General features: G+C 39.1%; 1 protein-coding gene across 3 annotated transcripts in view; it reads left to right on the top strand.

Annotated features, from left to right (window-relative positions):
- Positions 1–15,809, top strand: part of PRIM2 (DNA primase subunit 2) — a 94,842-nt gene that overhangs the window by 57,799 nt on the left and 21,234 nt on the right. For all 3 annotated transcript variants that reach the window (XM_073000242.2, XM_073000234.2, XM_078386287.1), the window contains exons 8-11: positions 3,471–3,538; positions 5,330–5,402; positions 6,445–6,630; positions 14,739–14,865. In XM_073000242.2, the coding sequence (XP_072856343.2) occupies positions 3,471–3,538; positions 5,330–5,402; positions 6,445–6,630; positions 14,739–14,865 (454 nt within the window). The remainder of the gene's footprint in view (positions 1–3,470; positions 3,539–5,329; positions 5,403–6,444; positions 6,631–14,738; positions 14,866–15,809) is intronic.

The following is a 15,809-nucleotide window of genomic DNA, read 5'->3' as shown; positions in this document are numbered from 1 at the left end:
GTATTTTGAGCCTTAGTATCCAGTGGAATGATAAGAAGGAACTGAGAGTTCCATATGTCAAGCGAAATCATGCCCTAGTTTCTATACCCTGCCATTAGATTAGCGTATCAAGTAATTTTAGCTCATCGTTAAAAGTTATACAAATAAATAACAAAACCTTATTGTTAATAAGTAACGATGTAATGATCTCCATGTGACTGATGTAAATATTGATTGTTCTAGCATAGTACGCCTGTTGTAGTAAAATGCAGGGATATTGTTCCCAGAGGCTGCGTTTTGCTGTCTTTGGAACACAAGGCATAATAAAATATGGATCTATCCGTTGGAAAAGACCGTGGCTACTGCCCTAGCTTGTCCTTTGCTTGTCTGGTTATTAATCAAATACTATCAGCCTGCACCAAAAAGCATGAAATACTTCCATTGAAAAATCAATCAAACATTTTGTCTTAAACCTTCTCCTGTAGAGCTGTGACTCATGAAGACTTTTAATAGAACAGTAGTTGATATGAATCAAATTTCTGAGTATAATATCTGTTTGTCACTGATTTTTTTATTACTAAAGATTAGAACATAAGATTCTAATACAGTGGTGCCTCGCATTACGATTGCTTCATTTAACGACGGAATCACATTATGATAAACTTTTTGCGATAGCTTTTGCGATCGCAAAACGATGTTTCCTATGGGGGAATTTTGCTTTGCGATGATCGGTTCCCTGCTTCGGGAACAGATTCTTCGCAAAACGATTTTCCAACAGCTGATCGGTGGTTTCAAAATGGCCACCGGGTAAATAAAATGGCTCCCCGCTGTGTTTAGGGATGGATTCCTTGCAAGACAGGCAGCGAAAATGGCCGCCCTATGGAGGATCTTTGCTGGATGTTGTGTTTTAAGCCCATCGGAACGCATTAAACAGGTTTTAATGCGTTTCTATGGGCTTTTTAATTTTGCTTTACGATGTTTTCGTTCTACAGCGATTTCGCTGGAACGAATTAACATCGTAATGCAAGGCACCACTGTAAATGGATGTTTAAAAACAATCTTAATTGTGTTTAAATTTGTGATGGCATCAGACTTAGCCATACGTAATGGTTTTTAGCTTATGTAGATACTTCTGTTTATGTTTAAAGTAACTGCTTAGATCTTTTCACCTTTATACATTATTTCCCCTTGATTCTTTGAATGTACAGGATGGTATAGTTTAGAAAATCAGAATAGAGCATAAACATATATAGCAAGCCTGAAGATTATGCTTGAGACCAAGTGGGTTTTTACCTTTCTATTTTTCTGAATTTATAGGCAGATGGTTATTTTCACCTATTTACTTGCTCATCACTTATTTCTCTAACTAGAAAAAGGAAGCATAAAGGCTGCTGGTAGACTAGCCTGTGTGGGAGTAATAGTGCAGGCTTCTTTATCTAAGTTTTTTCTTCCTTAACTATTCCTAATTAATTAGCAGTCTCCGTTCATTGCAAAAACATTTCCTTTTTTATACCTTTGTTTTCAGTCTACAGAGTTGTTATATTCAGTGGTCACAACCTCTGTAAGAGGCAGTAAATATCAAGTAATCCTGGTGCAAAACATGTGTTTTGCCTGCTCAGAGACTTAGATGTAACATCTGGCATTTCCAATTGAAAAGGTCTTGGGTTGTAAGCTGGGAAAGATCTATGCCTTTGGGGTAAGCCATCTAGAGTAGACTGTTCTAGGCCAAAGGGACAAAATTGTGTTGATTCTGTACAAGTCAGCCTCAGCCTCTGATGTGTTTCAGACATTCTTCATTAGTTCTGGAAACTTATACTTCAGCTGCTGCCATTTCCTGTTGTTACTTGGCAAGCTTATCAAAACTCAAAGATGGGAACCTAAAGGATGGAGAAGCAGGATACATGAAGATGCAATATATGCAGAACATATTAAGATAAAAATTTCAAAAACAGAAATAAAAAGATTACTGCTCCAGTCTGTTCATTTTGTTTTTGCTAAAATGGCAATTTTTAAATGAAAAATAGGATGATAAAGGAGAGAGATCTTCTAGAACAGGGGTCCCCAACTCCTGGTCCGTGGCCTGGGCAGGATCGGACCGTGGACACAGATCTCCTACCCCCTGTGAGAGCCCCCCCGTGAGCACCGCCGTACGCATGCGCATGAGCGTGCTTCGCCCCTGCAAGTGCACTTCATCCCCTATGGGAGCACCACACCCCCGCGAACATGCCACACCCCTCCCGGTCCATGGTTGGGAAAAGGTTGGGGACCACCTACCAGATGAATAGCTAAAACCAGAATGATAATAATAACATAATAATACTTGGAATGTTTGAAGTTGTTGTGGCTATTGTTATGTGCCATCAAGTCACTTCAGGCTTATGATGACCCCATGACTTCCCAAATATCTGGTAATTAACAGCCCTGCTCAGCTCTTGCAAACTCAAGGCTTCAATTTCCTTATGAAGTCAAAGCATCTTATGTTTGGTCTTCTTTTCCTGCTGCCTTCAACTTTTCCTAGCATTTTTGTCTTTTCTAGTAAGTCTTTTCTTGTGATGTATTCAAAGTACAGCAGCCTCAGCTTCATTATTTTCCCTTGTAAATAATTTTGGCAATCTTGGCTACAGTTTCCATACTCACTGGTCGCCACACTGCACTGGGATCCTTCATCATTGTTGTTGAGCCAATCCAAGCAGAAGCCTAGCTGGCACTTTCCTGCCTCCCCAAGCAGCCAACCATTCCAGCAAGGAGGTGGGACGGGGAGTCTCCCTGCTCAGATGATAAGCTTCTGTTGCTCAGGGAGGCCGGGTAGCACCATGGGCTTTTTCCTGGATTGGCATGACGACGATGATGAAGGACTCTGGCACAGCATGGCAACTGGCGAGTGGACCGGCTGGTTTTGGGGGGAGGGAATGAGCCTCCATGGCACCTGTGGTGCTGCAATTTGTATTCGTATCTCCAGGGATACAAATATGAATAGCCCCTGTCTAGATTTATATTTCATATAAATTGTAAGTTGCTTGTAAAACAACCTTTTTGTGCAGGCAGGTACTGCAACACAAGACTGGATTTGTACTATGCGTTATGAGTGATGAAGTAACTTCTCTAAAATGGTTGAAGACTAGACTTCATTGAAAGATTAAAATTTTGTGTGGCAGGCTGACGTAAAACTCATGTAGTGGGGAGTAGGAATATGGTTTACGAATAGAGATTGCAAAGTTATTGGAGCCAGAAGAGCATTTGATTTCCATTTCTTCAGATTGAACATAGTGCATGAGAAATAAGAACACATTCTGAAGATCCTATAATTTTACCAAGTCTATATATGTGATGATTTAATAAATATTACTTTTTTGGAAGGGCATTATTAGCAGCTGCGTAAGTTGTGGTTAAGCAAGACCATGAAAATATTTTACTGGAGCTCAATGACTTGCATTTTGTTTATTCTGCTTTATTTCTAATTACTATTTTTTTAAATTCCTGTTCTTTCTTAGCTAACAGCTCGATCGCTGCCCATGGTGCAAACCGATGAGAGACTCCAGCCTCTGCTCAGTCACCTCAGGTGATACAACTACACATTTTCCTCTTGATTCTTTCTCCCTTAAAGCAATGGTATTTCTGGATGGGGCAGCAGCACAGAACAGTATCTGTGTGTGGTGATGGACCAGCAGCTGGGGCCGAGAGGTCTTAAGAGGAATGTCATGTAGCTGCTGAGTGCAGTAAACTAACATGCCCCTATTCCCAGCCCTTTGTAGTGCTGCCACGTTGTGGATGTAGTCCAAGGGTGGGCAAAGTACAGCCTCCCACCTGTTTTTGTGACCCTCTTCCACTGCCTGTTATCCCTCACGTAGGGGAAAAAAAGCCTTGTTTGATGAAAAATGGACAGTTTCCAATACTCAGAACTTCCAGCAGCAGAGATTTTGTGTTGAAAGAAAACATGGGGAGCAGTGCTCTTGTGCTAAAGATGGGGCTGCCATGCTTTGTTCTCTCCCTCGCCTCCATGCTGGAATTGGCCTTCAGGCCACTGCTGGTTCTTATTTTTGTCCTGTCGGGGACAAAGTGCAGCCCCTGATACATCCCGGGGGGGGGTGGCAATGCCTCTTTCCCTGCCACTTTCGAAATCAAACCTGACTTGAAAGACATCATGTTACGAGCCTCTCAGAGTTCCTTTTTTTCTGATAACAAAAGCTGTGCATTCTCCATGGGATACCGTTTCATGCATGTGAGCTTTCCCCACTCTTATCCCCTCAGTATAGGAGTTGTTTGGGCTGGAAGGTTTTTTTAAAAAAATCTAGGGTATGGTTAGTTTCTCAGAAGTAAGCAAAGGCAACTTCTTATTCTGGAAGTCAAGACAGAAGAGGAGGAGGATGAGGATGATGATGATGATGATGATGATGATGATGATGATGATGATTATTATTATTATTATTATTATTATTATTATTATTATTATTGGGTCATCTCATCTTCCCAGATATGTCCCTGAGTAGTTTTTCATTACAGTTCTTCTTTCAGCATGAGGCCCCAACAATGTTACATTTTTCAGCCTATGCAGTAGAACAGCGGCCCCCAACCTTTTTGGAGCAGCGGACCAGCTGGGGGGGAGCAAACTCCATTCGCGGGGGGCATGTCATGCTCATGCAGGGGGTGTGTCCCGCTCGCGGGGGGCGTGTTGCACATGCGTGTGAGCATGACACGCCTACCAAGGGTGCAACACCCCCACGAATGTGACACGCCTCCCATGGGTGCGACATGTGTGAGTGCAACACGCTCCCCACATGTGCATGCAGGGGGCGGAGATCTGTATTCGCAGCCCAGTTCCGGCAAGCGGATGTCACCATTCTCTGATAAAGAAGACAGATTTTTTTCCTTAGTGATTTCTTTAATAGGAAAAAAACTGGGAGATCTATACCTGAAGAACTAGAAATACTTTCTTTGGACAGCTACTTTGATTTGCCTTATTAGATATGAAATGTTTTGCTCATAATTGAAATGCAGAATTAAGCTTGGGATTTGATTTGTAACACAATTCCCAGAAAATGATGCTTCCAGATAAATATATCATGGTATTTGTGTGGTAAAATGACAGAAATGGCTTAGGTAAAGATAGTTTCTTATTGCTTCTCACTCCCCTATCCCCCTTCCAAATTAAGAGTCTCAAAAATATTCTGGCTTTCACAAGATTGAATTACATTGCTGAGTTGTTATTATGAATTATGACTTTTAAAATTCATAGAAATATAAGCATATTTGATTTCAGGTTCCCTAGGTAACAGTAAAGCTATCTTTTTGAAATTCAGAAAATTTGCTATTAATTGTTTTGCTGTTTTTTCTTTTGTTTTCCTCACTTCAGCCATGCATATGTTGGGCCAGATTACAGCTTTGAAAAAAATATTGGGAAAATTTCGTTACAACAGATAGATGCAGTAAGTATATTATGCTTTTATACTGAAATCCACATTCCCCTGGACCATCATACAGTTTATGTGAAGAAACTTAATTCTGTATACAAATGGAAAATAATAATGGGTTGGATCCAGAAATCCCACAGATTTCAGTGGAATGAATGCACAACTTATTTCCTTTAGTTTCAGCTGAGTATATTTACATTGTCTTCACTCTACCTATAAAATTCAAACTGATTTTAAAAAGTGAAATAGAAGTTAGGAGAAGTCTGGCAGAGCATATTTTCATTTAAATATACAGTATTTATATATATATTTAAAGAACAAGCTGGACAGAAATGTAACAAGTAAAACAGTGAATATAAATAATGCTTCAAGTTTCATAAAGCACTAAGAATGTTCAAAGCATACATGTAGTGCCAGTCACTGGTAATATGCCAGCAAGCTTATGCCCTTTCTCCTTTGTCTTCTTTGCTTCCAGTTCTGATTTTGCAAACTAAATGAATGAATAGAACTTACTAGGTCAACACTTGCATATGTCTGATGGATTCATTAGGCCTATTCTAGTCAAGATTAATGATTGGATTTCCCAATATAGGTAGATACAAGTTTATGTTTATTTACTCAACTAGTACTTGCTTGCATTTCTGCATTACAAAACATCAGTTGGGATAAATTATTTTCTGACTGCACTACATAGGTAATATATCAGGTAAACAATAATTGTCAAAAATAAACAAGGTTTACATTTGTTTTAGCATTGCATCCAGCTGTTTTATTTGTTTGTTAGTTTTACATAGAATCTGACACAATGCATGACAATGAATAGGTATTTTAAATAAGTAGAACAGCTATTCACGGATCTGATGTCATGCCACCACATGAAGTTCTGTTCTATCTTATACGGATTCCAATATTAGGTCTAAATGCTTAGACTTTTATTGAAGTGGTGACTTTTATTCTCAAGTTGTTCCCCTTTTCAGATGGATGTAATTAGTGATCAAAATAAAGCCTGCAAGCTGATCTAGACAATAGATCTGCAATACATGTTTTCTTGTTGCAGCTTTCGGTGAAATCGTTTCCTCCCTGCATGCGCCAGCTGCACAAAGCTCTGCGCGATAACCATCACCTCCGCCATGGAGGCCGTATGCAGTATGGCTTGTTTCTGAAGGGCATTGGTTTGACGTTGGAACAAGCTTTGCAGTTCTGGAAATCAGAATTTATCAAAGGAAAAATAGATGCAGACAAGGTAAATTACCCGTTGCAAGCACTATTCATTTCTCACCATTTCCCTTTTGGACATTTGGTACAATACTGTCCTGTGGACTAAAGTAGGTTAATGCAAACCACTAACACCAAAGCAACTGTTGTTGCATCCCCCTCTTGCAGTGGGTTCTTATTGTGATTCCTCTTTCACTGTATGTTTTTTTTTTATTTATTGAATGCAATAGTACAAAGCAATACTCTAACCAGTTTATAGTAAGACAACACAGCAAACCCTCCGCCCCATACACCAATATTAAACACCTCTAAATAGTGAAGACAATCAATAAAAAGCTCAAATGATGGTGAAACAGGGCACTAAAGCGAGGATGTATTTGAATGGCTCTTGAAACAAGATAGTCTTCAGCATCCCCTTAAAAGACAGGAGGGAGGATAAATTAAATATTATTTAATTTCTTTTCCATTTTTTAAAAAATTACAAATTCTGTCATCTTTTTTGGTTCAGTTGGAGACAAGTAGTTACAACCTATGAAAGCTCAGCTTTCAGTATTTCTGCCGTCAGTGGTTGGCTTTTATAGAATAAATTTCTCATTCTATGGATTTTCTTTTTCATATTGCTTTCTTTTTGGTGAAGTTAAATTGAGGTTGGTCTAGTAATGGATATAGTTGTGAGTGGGACACAGCAAACAGTCTAATGCAGAATGGCTAGGTTTCTGTCATATGCAACAAAAATGGATTTTTTTTCTTAGATGATTCTTATATAGTTGCTTAAAAAGGTAGCACATCTGGTGTTCATATTTTGTCACTTAATTCCAAATCTACCAAGGAAATGAGCCAGCATTTCTCTTCAAGTGTGTTTATTGTTTTAGTTGAAACAGTGGTTGAAATCCAGTAGTAAGTCACTGTTGGAAAAAAGGGTTTGAGACACTGAGACAAAATATAAATAATAATTATCCGGTTCTCTTAGGAAAAGGGTAAACAGGACATCCTAAGAAAACAATAGAACTACTAAAACTACATAACAAAACATATCAAACAGTAAAAGAAATTAAGGTGGTGGCAGCTCATGCAACGCCCACAAACTCAGGCAAGCACTCACAATCTCTGCCTCCCTCAGTCAGTCAGCACCATTGAAGTGTAAGAGAGAGAGAGAGAGAAAGCTTTATAGCGCCTCATTGATTATAAGGGACAGGTGAGGTCTTTGAAGATATTAGCCCACAGTGGGTAGAATGTTATATCTTGCAGTGTACCAGTATATAGTCACAACTATAGTAGGCTCATTGAGTCAGTGGGGATTTGTTGATTCAGTTCCTCTTAAGTTCCATTAATTTAGCAGGCCTAACTCTAGTCATGACTTACTACTGGATTTCAGCCAACATTGTAGTACCTTTGAAGATCTGGAACCATGAAGATACCATAGGGTTTTATACCCTCCCCTTCCCCGCCCCAGAACTCTTCCCCCCCCCCAAACAAAACCCAAGATTTCTTCCTGAAAGCCAAGACGTACGTATCTGCCATGCTTCAGCTCTAGCTTACTAGGAATTGTCTGGAACAGGAAGATTAGTCTTACAAAGATATGTGACTTCATAGCTGCTGCCTGATGCAGCAGAGAAAGCTTTGGCACTAAGTCAGCCTAGCTTTTATTCATTTGAGGGACAGATTTCTAATTTCCGTATTATCAGTTGAATGACGTTCTTAGCTATTTGTATTCCAATGTATTTAGAATAGGAGCAACCTAACTGAAATCTTGATTGTTCCTTTAATTTGCGTTCTTTTGGCAGGAGTATATTTATGCAAAAGAAGTTTTGATTTGGTATAATTAACTTTTAATTTTGTATGCAAACGGAAATGGTCAAAATTGAGGGATAGTAAGGTTTTTTCCCAGCTTAGTGAGAAGTAAACTATTGAAATGATATTGTATGCTCATACATTTGTATAAGTCCTGCGGTTGCCAAGGGAAACTAGAGTGTTTCCCCATTTTCTCTGGCCTCTTTCTCACTAATTCAGTAACAAAGAGAATGTTTTAGGCTTAATGCTTTTTGAAACTGCAATTATAGTTGCTGCTAAAAATAGTCTTTAAAAAGGACAGAAATGAAGTGTCTATTTCCCTCTAGCCTGTTTAAAGTTACTGTAAATATTAAGCACCCCATATCAAAACACTAAAGAGAAATTAATTACTGAAAACTGATAAGGGAAGTGGTGTGTGTAGAAAAGAGAGATGAGCAAAACAAAAAACTAACAGAAAAAAACCCCAGCAAAAAATGTTCAAAGATGATATTAAGGACTTGTGCTTTTAATACCTGAATTGAATGCAGTATGTAGATTCTGGTCTTGAAGCAGTAATAAATAGGAGAATAAGAATATTTCAAAAGATGACAGAGCTTTGAAGCAGGATAAAGAATCTTTTTCACCCTAGAGCTATAACTCTTTTTTAAAAAGCAGTTTGGGGATGGATTTGCTGAAATCCTGTTGCTTGGCATAGTAAGTTGCATTAGAGTAGACCCATTGAATCAGTGGAGATTGGGTGAGTCACCTCTTTCATAAGTTCTATTGATTCAAGTGGGCCTACTCTGGTTGTGTCTTACCTTAGCATAGTCAATCAGTGGAACTTACAGAGAAGCTGACAAATTCCCACTCATTCAGTGGGCTTCTAGACTTACTTGGCTAAGCAATAGAAATTCAGCCAGTTACATTGTCTAGAAAGTTACAGTATTTCATTTAGGTTGAAAGAAGTCTTTACATGCGCATGTGTGAAAAGGCACAGCAAAGCTTATTAAAGTAAATTGCAAAAATGAGAACATTTCTGGCATTGCAAGCCTCAAAATTCTCTGTTTTGTAGAAAAAGGACACCTATAAAAAGAACAGCTGTGCAGGCAGTGTCATGTAATTTGGAATCAGTGATCTACTACTTGATGAAGCCAACTCTACCATGTTTCAAAACGAATCCAGTAATAACTAAGCACTTTAAGACTTATTGAGAGCCACAAGATATGTTGTACACCTTTAATCAAATGGCTTCCTATTATGTATTAATTGTTTACTAGTTGTGCTTATATCTTGCCATTCCTCCAGTGGGCTCAAGGCAGTGTACATGACTCTTCTCCACTCCACTCTGTCTTCACAGCGACCCTGTAAAATACCTCTGGCTGAAGAAGAATGACTGACCACAGGTCACATAGCAAAGTTCAAGATCTAGTGAACAATAGCATAGCTTCAGTTTTGATTTTAAAAAAAATCTTCAGTTAATAGTTACATTCTGTAACCAGGTCTTGTACAATCACCTGATAGGTCAGTTCTTACTCCTGATAGCAACTACTGTATTAGGGTTTGATGGACTGGGTCAAGTCAGTGTGGCAAACCTTTATATATATATTTATTTATTTATTTATTTATTTATTGGACTTATATACCGCCCCATAGCGCTACAAGCACTCTCCGGGCGGTTTACAATTTTTAATTATACAGGCTACACATTGCCCCCCCCCCCAGCAAGCTGGGTACTCATTTTACCGACCTCGGAAGGATGGAAGGCTGAGTCAACCTTGAGCCGGCTACCTGGGATTTGAACCCCAGGTCGTGAGCAGAGTTTTAGCTGCAGTACAGCGTTTTAATATATTAAGATATGTTGTGGGGTTGTTGTTGTTGTTTGCATGAAATGAGACTCTAGTTCTCTTGACACTGTTTTATTTTATTTATTCAAAAATATGTTAACACCCCCCCGACTTCTTAAAAAGAACTCAAGGCGGCTTACATCATTAAAAGACTATGTCTAAAAACTAGAAGAGTATGTTTACAAAAATTTAAAAAGACTCAAATACCACACTAAAAACGGCAATATCAACATCAAAAACCACATTCAAAAGCAACAAGGCACAACAGTCCATTAACCCCCCCCCCCCTCTAACTCTGACAGCCAGTCACTAAGGCAAAGCCTGTCTGAAGAGAAAGGTCTTTTGTCTACTTGTAGGACAGCAAAGATGGGGCCAGCCTAGCTTCCAGTGGGAGGGAATTCCAGAGTCTGGAGGCAGCGACAGAGAAGGTCCTCTCCCATGCCTCCACCAAGTGCACCTGTAAAGGTGGTAGAATTGAGGCAAAAGCCTCCCCTGGCAGCTGATAAAGGGAAATGCAGTGCTTGAGATAGCTTGGACCCAAGTTGTTTAGGGCTTTATAGGCTAAAACCAGCATTTTGAATTGTGCCCAGATTGGCAGCCAGTGGCGCTGCTTTAACTGGGGGTTATGTGATCCCTGTAATCAGTCCCAATTAACACGACGATGTCATAGTATCATAGTGGTGTCATAGTGAGTGGTTCTAGAGACTTGAATGGGGGATATATATGTGTTCATTTTTGTTCCTCAGGATGATCTTTCTTACGATGTAGTTAATAATATGAAGGATTGTCATATACTGTACTACACTATTGAGACAAGTATATGCCGTCTGTTAACTGAATTAAGAGCCAAATTGCTGGTTAAAGGGTATTGTTTTGAATAAATATTGCAGCTCTGTTACCATAAATGAATACATATATATTGCAGCTCTGTTACCATAAATGAATACGTAAACTGTCAATCAGTCTATATTTTCAGCATTAGCTCTGTCTGTTAAGCAGCAGTTTCATTCATTGGGGGGGGTAGCTTGATCATTTTTAATGCAGTGAGCTGGAATTGTGGTGTGTGCAGCAATATATATGCTGGCAACCACCAAATTCAACATTAGGTGTCTTCTGTTTTACTTTCAGTTTTATAGCATTACACTTAAAGACATCTGACCTTGTAGTCCTCAGGCTGCTTCTGATTTTAGCTGCAAAGTAAAAGATACTAATGAGAATGTCTTTGGGATATAATTATGTAGATTTAAAGGAGTGATGTACTTTTAATTATGCCCTGTAGCTAATGCAGATACATATTAAACTAAATCATGCCTCTGTGTATTTCCCTCTTGAAATTTCTCTTTTTTCAGGCTTTAAATTACTAATCAGCTCATTGGTGCACACCAAGGTTAAGTAAACTAGTGGAATAGTGACAGATTAGATTTTATATTGTACTTCTAAGGCATCCTGTTCGTTGGTAAATCTCTTGACTTTGGCACAACAGAGGTTTAACAAAGCATACTCCTGCAGGTGCTCTGTAATTTTTTACACACACACACACACACACACACACACACACACACACACACACACACACACACACACACACACACACACACACACACACACACACACACACACACACACACACACACACACACACACACACACACACACACACACACACACACACAGAGAGAGAGAGAGAGAGAGAGAGAGAGAGTTTATTCTTCTGCTGATTGCACTCTTTGTTTCAAAGCTCCAGAAACAGGCTAGTCCACCACGTATGTATGACGTGCCTCTGCGTGTCCCCAGATTATTTCACTAACCTTAGGCCCACACCACATTCTCTCCTTTTATGCTGCCACTAGTTGATCTCTGTCAACAATATTTACGTATTTAGAAAGATCGAGGTCCATACGGCGTGTAAAGTTTAACAAAACAGGTTTATTGGTTACAGGTTCATTGTTCACGTAAGCAGGTTCCTCAAAGACTTTAAAGTATCCACACTTAACTTGTTTCTCACTCCACATTCTGTAAGTTCCACACTCTCAACTACCTCCCTGCACAGATTAACTCTTCTCCCTCTCTGACTCTCTAACTGACTTCTCACGTCAGGCTCTCTCGCAATCTGTCTCTAACTGACTTTTCTCTGCCTCACCCCTCACCCTGCCTCCTAACAACTCCCATTGGTACATGCAAATAACCTCATACATGAGCCAGGGCAGGGTGATCGCTACAGTATACCTGAAAAATAAATGAAGAGTACAGTTTCCCTTAATGTATTTATTTGGCCTCCACGCTTCGGCTTTTCTACTTTTGCTAAGACCGAGAAAATGATTGTGACTGCTAAATCAGCCCTCCTCCCATAAATTATGCTGTGTTTGTATTATTCTAGTAAGTAACAGGAAGTAACCTATTAAACCGAAAGGGAAACCTTTAACATGAAGTGGGAACAAGGAGTTCTGCCTCTTAACAATACAAAAAAACACCATCAGACATGTGCTGGAAACCCTGATGTGCCACATTTCTTTTGGTCTGAAAAAATGGACAGGACAGATTCTGAGTCCATTTTTTTCTGTTATTCTTAACCCGCAATCCACCAATAAACAGGAAATCCCACCTTTAATTTGGAAATATAATTCCTCTTTAACATACCAGTGGCATTGCATCTGCACCAAACCTATTGTGTTTTATTCCTTTCAAGATCTTAGGCTAATTACTCTGAGGTGTGTTTTGCTATCCACTTCCACAACTTATTTTTATTTATTTTTATTTATTTTATTTAATTTATACCCTGCCTATCTGGTCGATGAGGACCACTCTAGGTGGCTAGACCAATATAGGAAGCCATATCTTTTAACTTGCAAGACTTGAGCAAGGGTGTTTAGGATGGAGGTTATTAATAGTACATAGGATTGGCATAAGGTCCAAATGACTTAACAGCATATATAACAACAAAGAAAATGTAAACATTCAATTTTTTCTTATCTTGGCTAAAATCCTGTTGCATAACATAATTCCAGTCCATCCTGCCATGGCAAATAAAACATCCTCACCACAATTTGTGGAGGGTATATATTCACAGCCAGCATACGTAATGCCCCCTTGCCAAGAATCTCAGTAGGAACAGTTGGTTTAAATGAGAGGAATGGACCAAAAGTTACAATTTAGCTTATTCTAAGCAAGAGGATTTTGGATCTTCTATCAAACACTGGGTAGTTCATAAAATACTGCCTTGGAAAGAGCTTTCTAATATACACCGGAGCAACTGGCATTTAAAATAGAATGCTATTTCCATCAGAATGAATTGGCATTTCTACCAAGTATATCTAGTAATTATATAATACAGAACATAAAAAGCAGGAATGCTCAGCACCATCACTAGCCACATGGGGTGGCAGGTTGCATTTTAGAGAATAGAACAGATTGACCTCGGAGGAGCTAGATTGTTAGCAAGCCTATTAATTATTTCAAGGGCAGTCCCACCATTTTTAGAATAGGGATCATTTTACTCTGTTCTTATACTGATTTGCTTGGAAAAAGAAAAATTCCATTGAATAAAAAAAATCATTGGATCATTTTCCCTTGGTGGCATTTCCAAGAACAAGTTTCAATGGCAAGTACAAAAAAATAGCCATGCAATCCATTCATAGAAAATGGAAATCCAGGGTCGGCTGTACGTAATCCTTTTTGGATTGTTAAAAAGTTACAAGTATGATGAGCTTTCGAGTTCTCCAGAATGCCTTGTCAGGAAAAGATGGTATAAAATCATGCCAGTGAAAGGAGTAGAAAATAATCCTTTCCCTTTACATTAAATTCACACCCTTTTCCCAAATAGTGCATCATCTGAGAGGGCTGGCCTGAAAGAGACTAAAGGCTCAGAGAAGCTTTGTGTTTATTAGAATGGAGAAACTGAAATGAGGTCTCATGCTTACAAAGGTTGGATGTTTCTCACCGTAGGAGGTGGAAGCCAGGGAGAGAAACATTGGGTTTTTTTTAAGACATTGGATGTATACTTGTGGGAGCAGTATTTGAGGTGGATATAATAGTGTGTCGTTTTCTTGCGCATGTTAGATCACCATTTCTGTGAAAATAAGCCCCACTGACCTTGGTGCAACTTATGACTGAGTAGACATTAAGGTTTCTCTGCTACTCAGTTAAGAGGGTTTTGAGTGTTAGGGGAAAAATTGTTCTCATATTTGCTGTTGGTTTAACTATAATTACTTTGCCTCATTAATAAGTCCAGCAGAAGAGATGATGATGGTAGAAAACGGAAAGATCAATCTGCAGTGGCAAGTGGCTATACTCCAAAAATGATTTCTAAGTCCCTAAGGTAACTTGCTGAGAATAGAGATCATCAAATGTCTGATAGCACACCGTCAGTTTTTACTTCAAACATTGTTCTAGGAGGAAGTTATTGTCAAATAGTGGTTAGTGTTCCAATATTTCAGCTTCCGACACTGAACCCTACCTCCAAACAATGTGCAATTTAAATGTAAACCAACCATTTTTTTAAAAAAAAAATGTTTTCATTATTCAGTTTGACAAAGGATATGCATACAACCTCCGGCACAACTATGGGAAAGAAGGCAAGAGAACGGATTATACTCCATTCAGCTGCATGAAAATTATCATGTCCAATCCACCAGGCCAAGGGGATTATCATGGTGAGTGCTTACACCTGACATGTTCACAATGTACAGGAATCCAGCAGTTCTGGAAGACAACTGATTGGCTGGCTGCGGTTTGGGCAGGGAGTTACTTTTGCGGCTTATGCCAGTCATCTCTGTCAAGCCTAGTGTGCGACTGCTCTTCTGGTGATTTGTCTTATTAGAAAACTAGGTCAAGCAGGAGAGATTCATTCAAAAGCATTTCGATATGTGCTTCACTGAGCTTTTCAGCACTTCTCGTCTCTTCTTGCTTCTGTTGCTGGAGGTTTTTTTTTCTCTCCCCCCTCCCCCTGATGCCTCAAAACCAGGGCCTGAAATATTAGGTTAAATAAAAAATTATTAGAAGTTAATGTTGGAAACTAGGAACTTAGCTTGTTGCTGTTAACAGGTAAATTTGAACACGTATTCACCAATTAAAAGTTCTACGTACACTGCAGTAAGTTTACGTCATTCAGAAAAAAGAGCTATTCTTCTACTCAGACAGAAGTTACAAGGTACAGCCCACAGTTGCCTGTCTCAGCATTCTCTACAGTTTACAGTAACACAGCGTAAAGGAATTAAAAATCAAACCACCCAGAGCCCCAGCAGTGGCACCTGAAAATAAGATCTTTTATTTGCCCCAGTGGGCAAAAGGTGTAACCAAGAGATGATCTGAGGCTATCCATAGGTTAAATTAATTTGACGATTAATTTGAATCACAGGTTCAGGTGAAATTACAGCTATGCAAAATTAGCCACAGTTTGCCCTTCATGAAACACTCTATTTGCTCCTAGCCTTCCACCAGCACTCTAGTTGAAGCAAATTATGTTCCATCTGTTTGGCCTAAAGATTGAGAAAGGAAGATATGTAGCTCCTGAAGACTCAGTGGAATGTACAGAATTGCTCCAGAAAATAAAAAAAAATGTAAAATAAATTAGTAAAATCACTATGTTTCTGTGGGG

Source organism: Pogona vitticeps, chromosome 1 (genome assembly GCF_051106095.1).
Source record: "Pogona vitticeps strain Pit_001003342236 chromosome 1, PviZW2.1, whole genome shotgun sequence".
Taxonomy (NCBI): domain Eukaryota; kingdom Metazoa; phylum Chordata; class Lepidosauria; order Squamata; family Agamidae; genus Pogona; species Pogona vitticeps.
The sequence above is the reverse complement of the archived record's forward strand: the minus strand, read 5'-3'. Positions and strand labels throughout refer to the sequence as shown.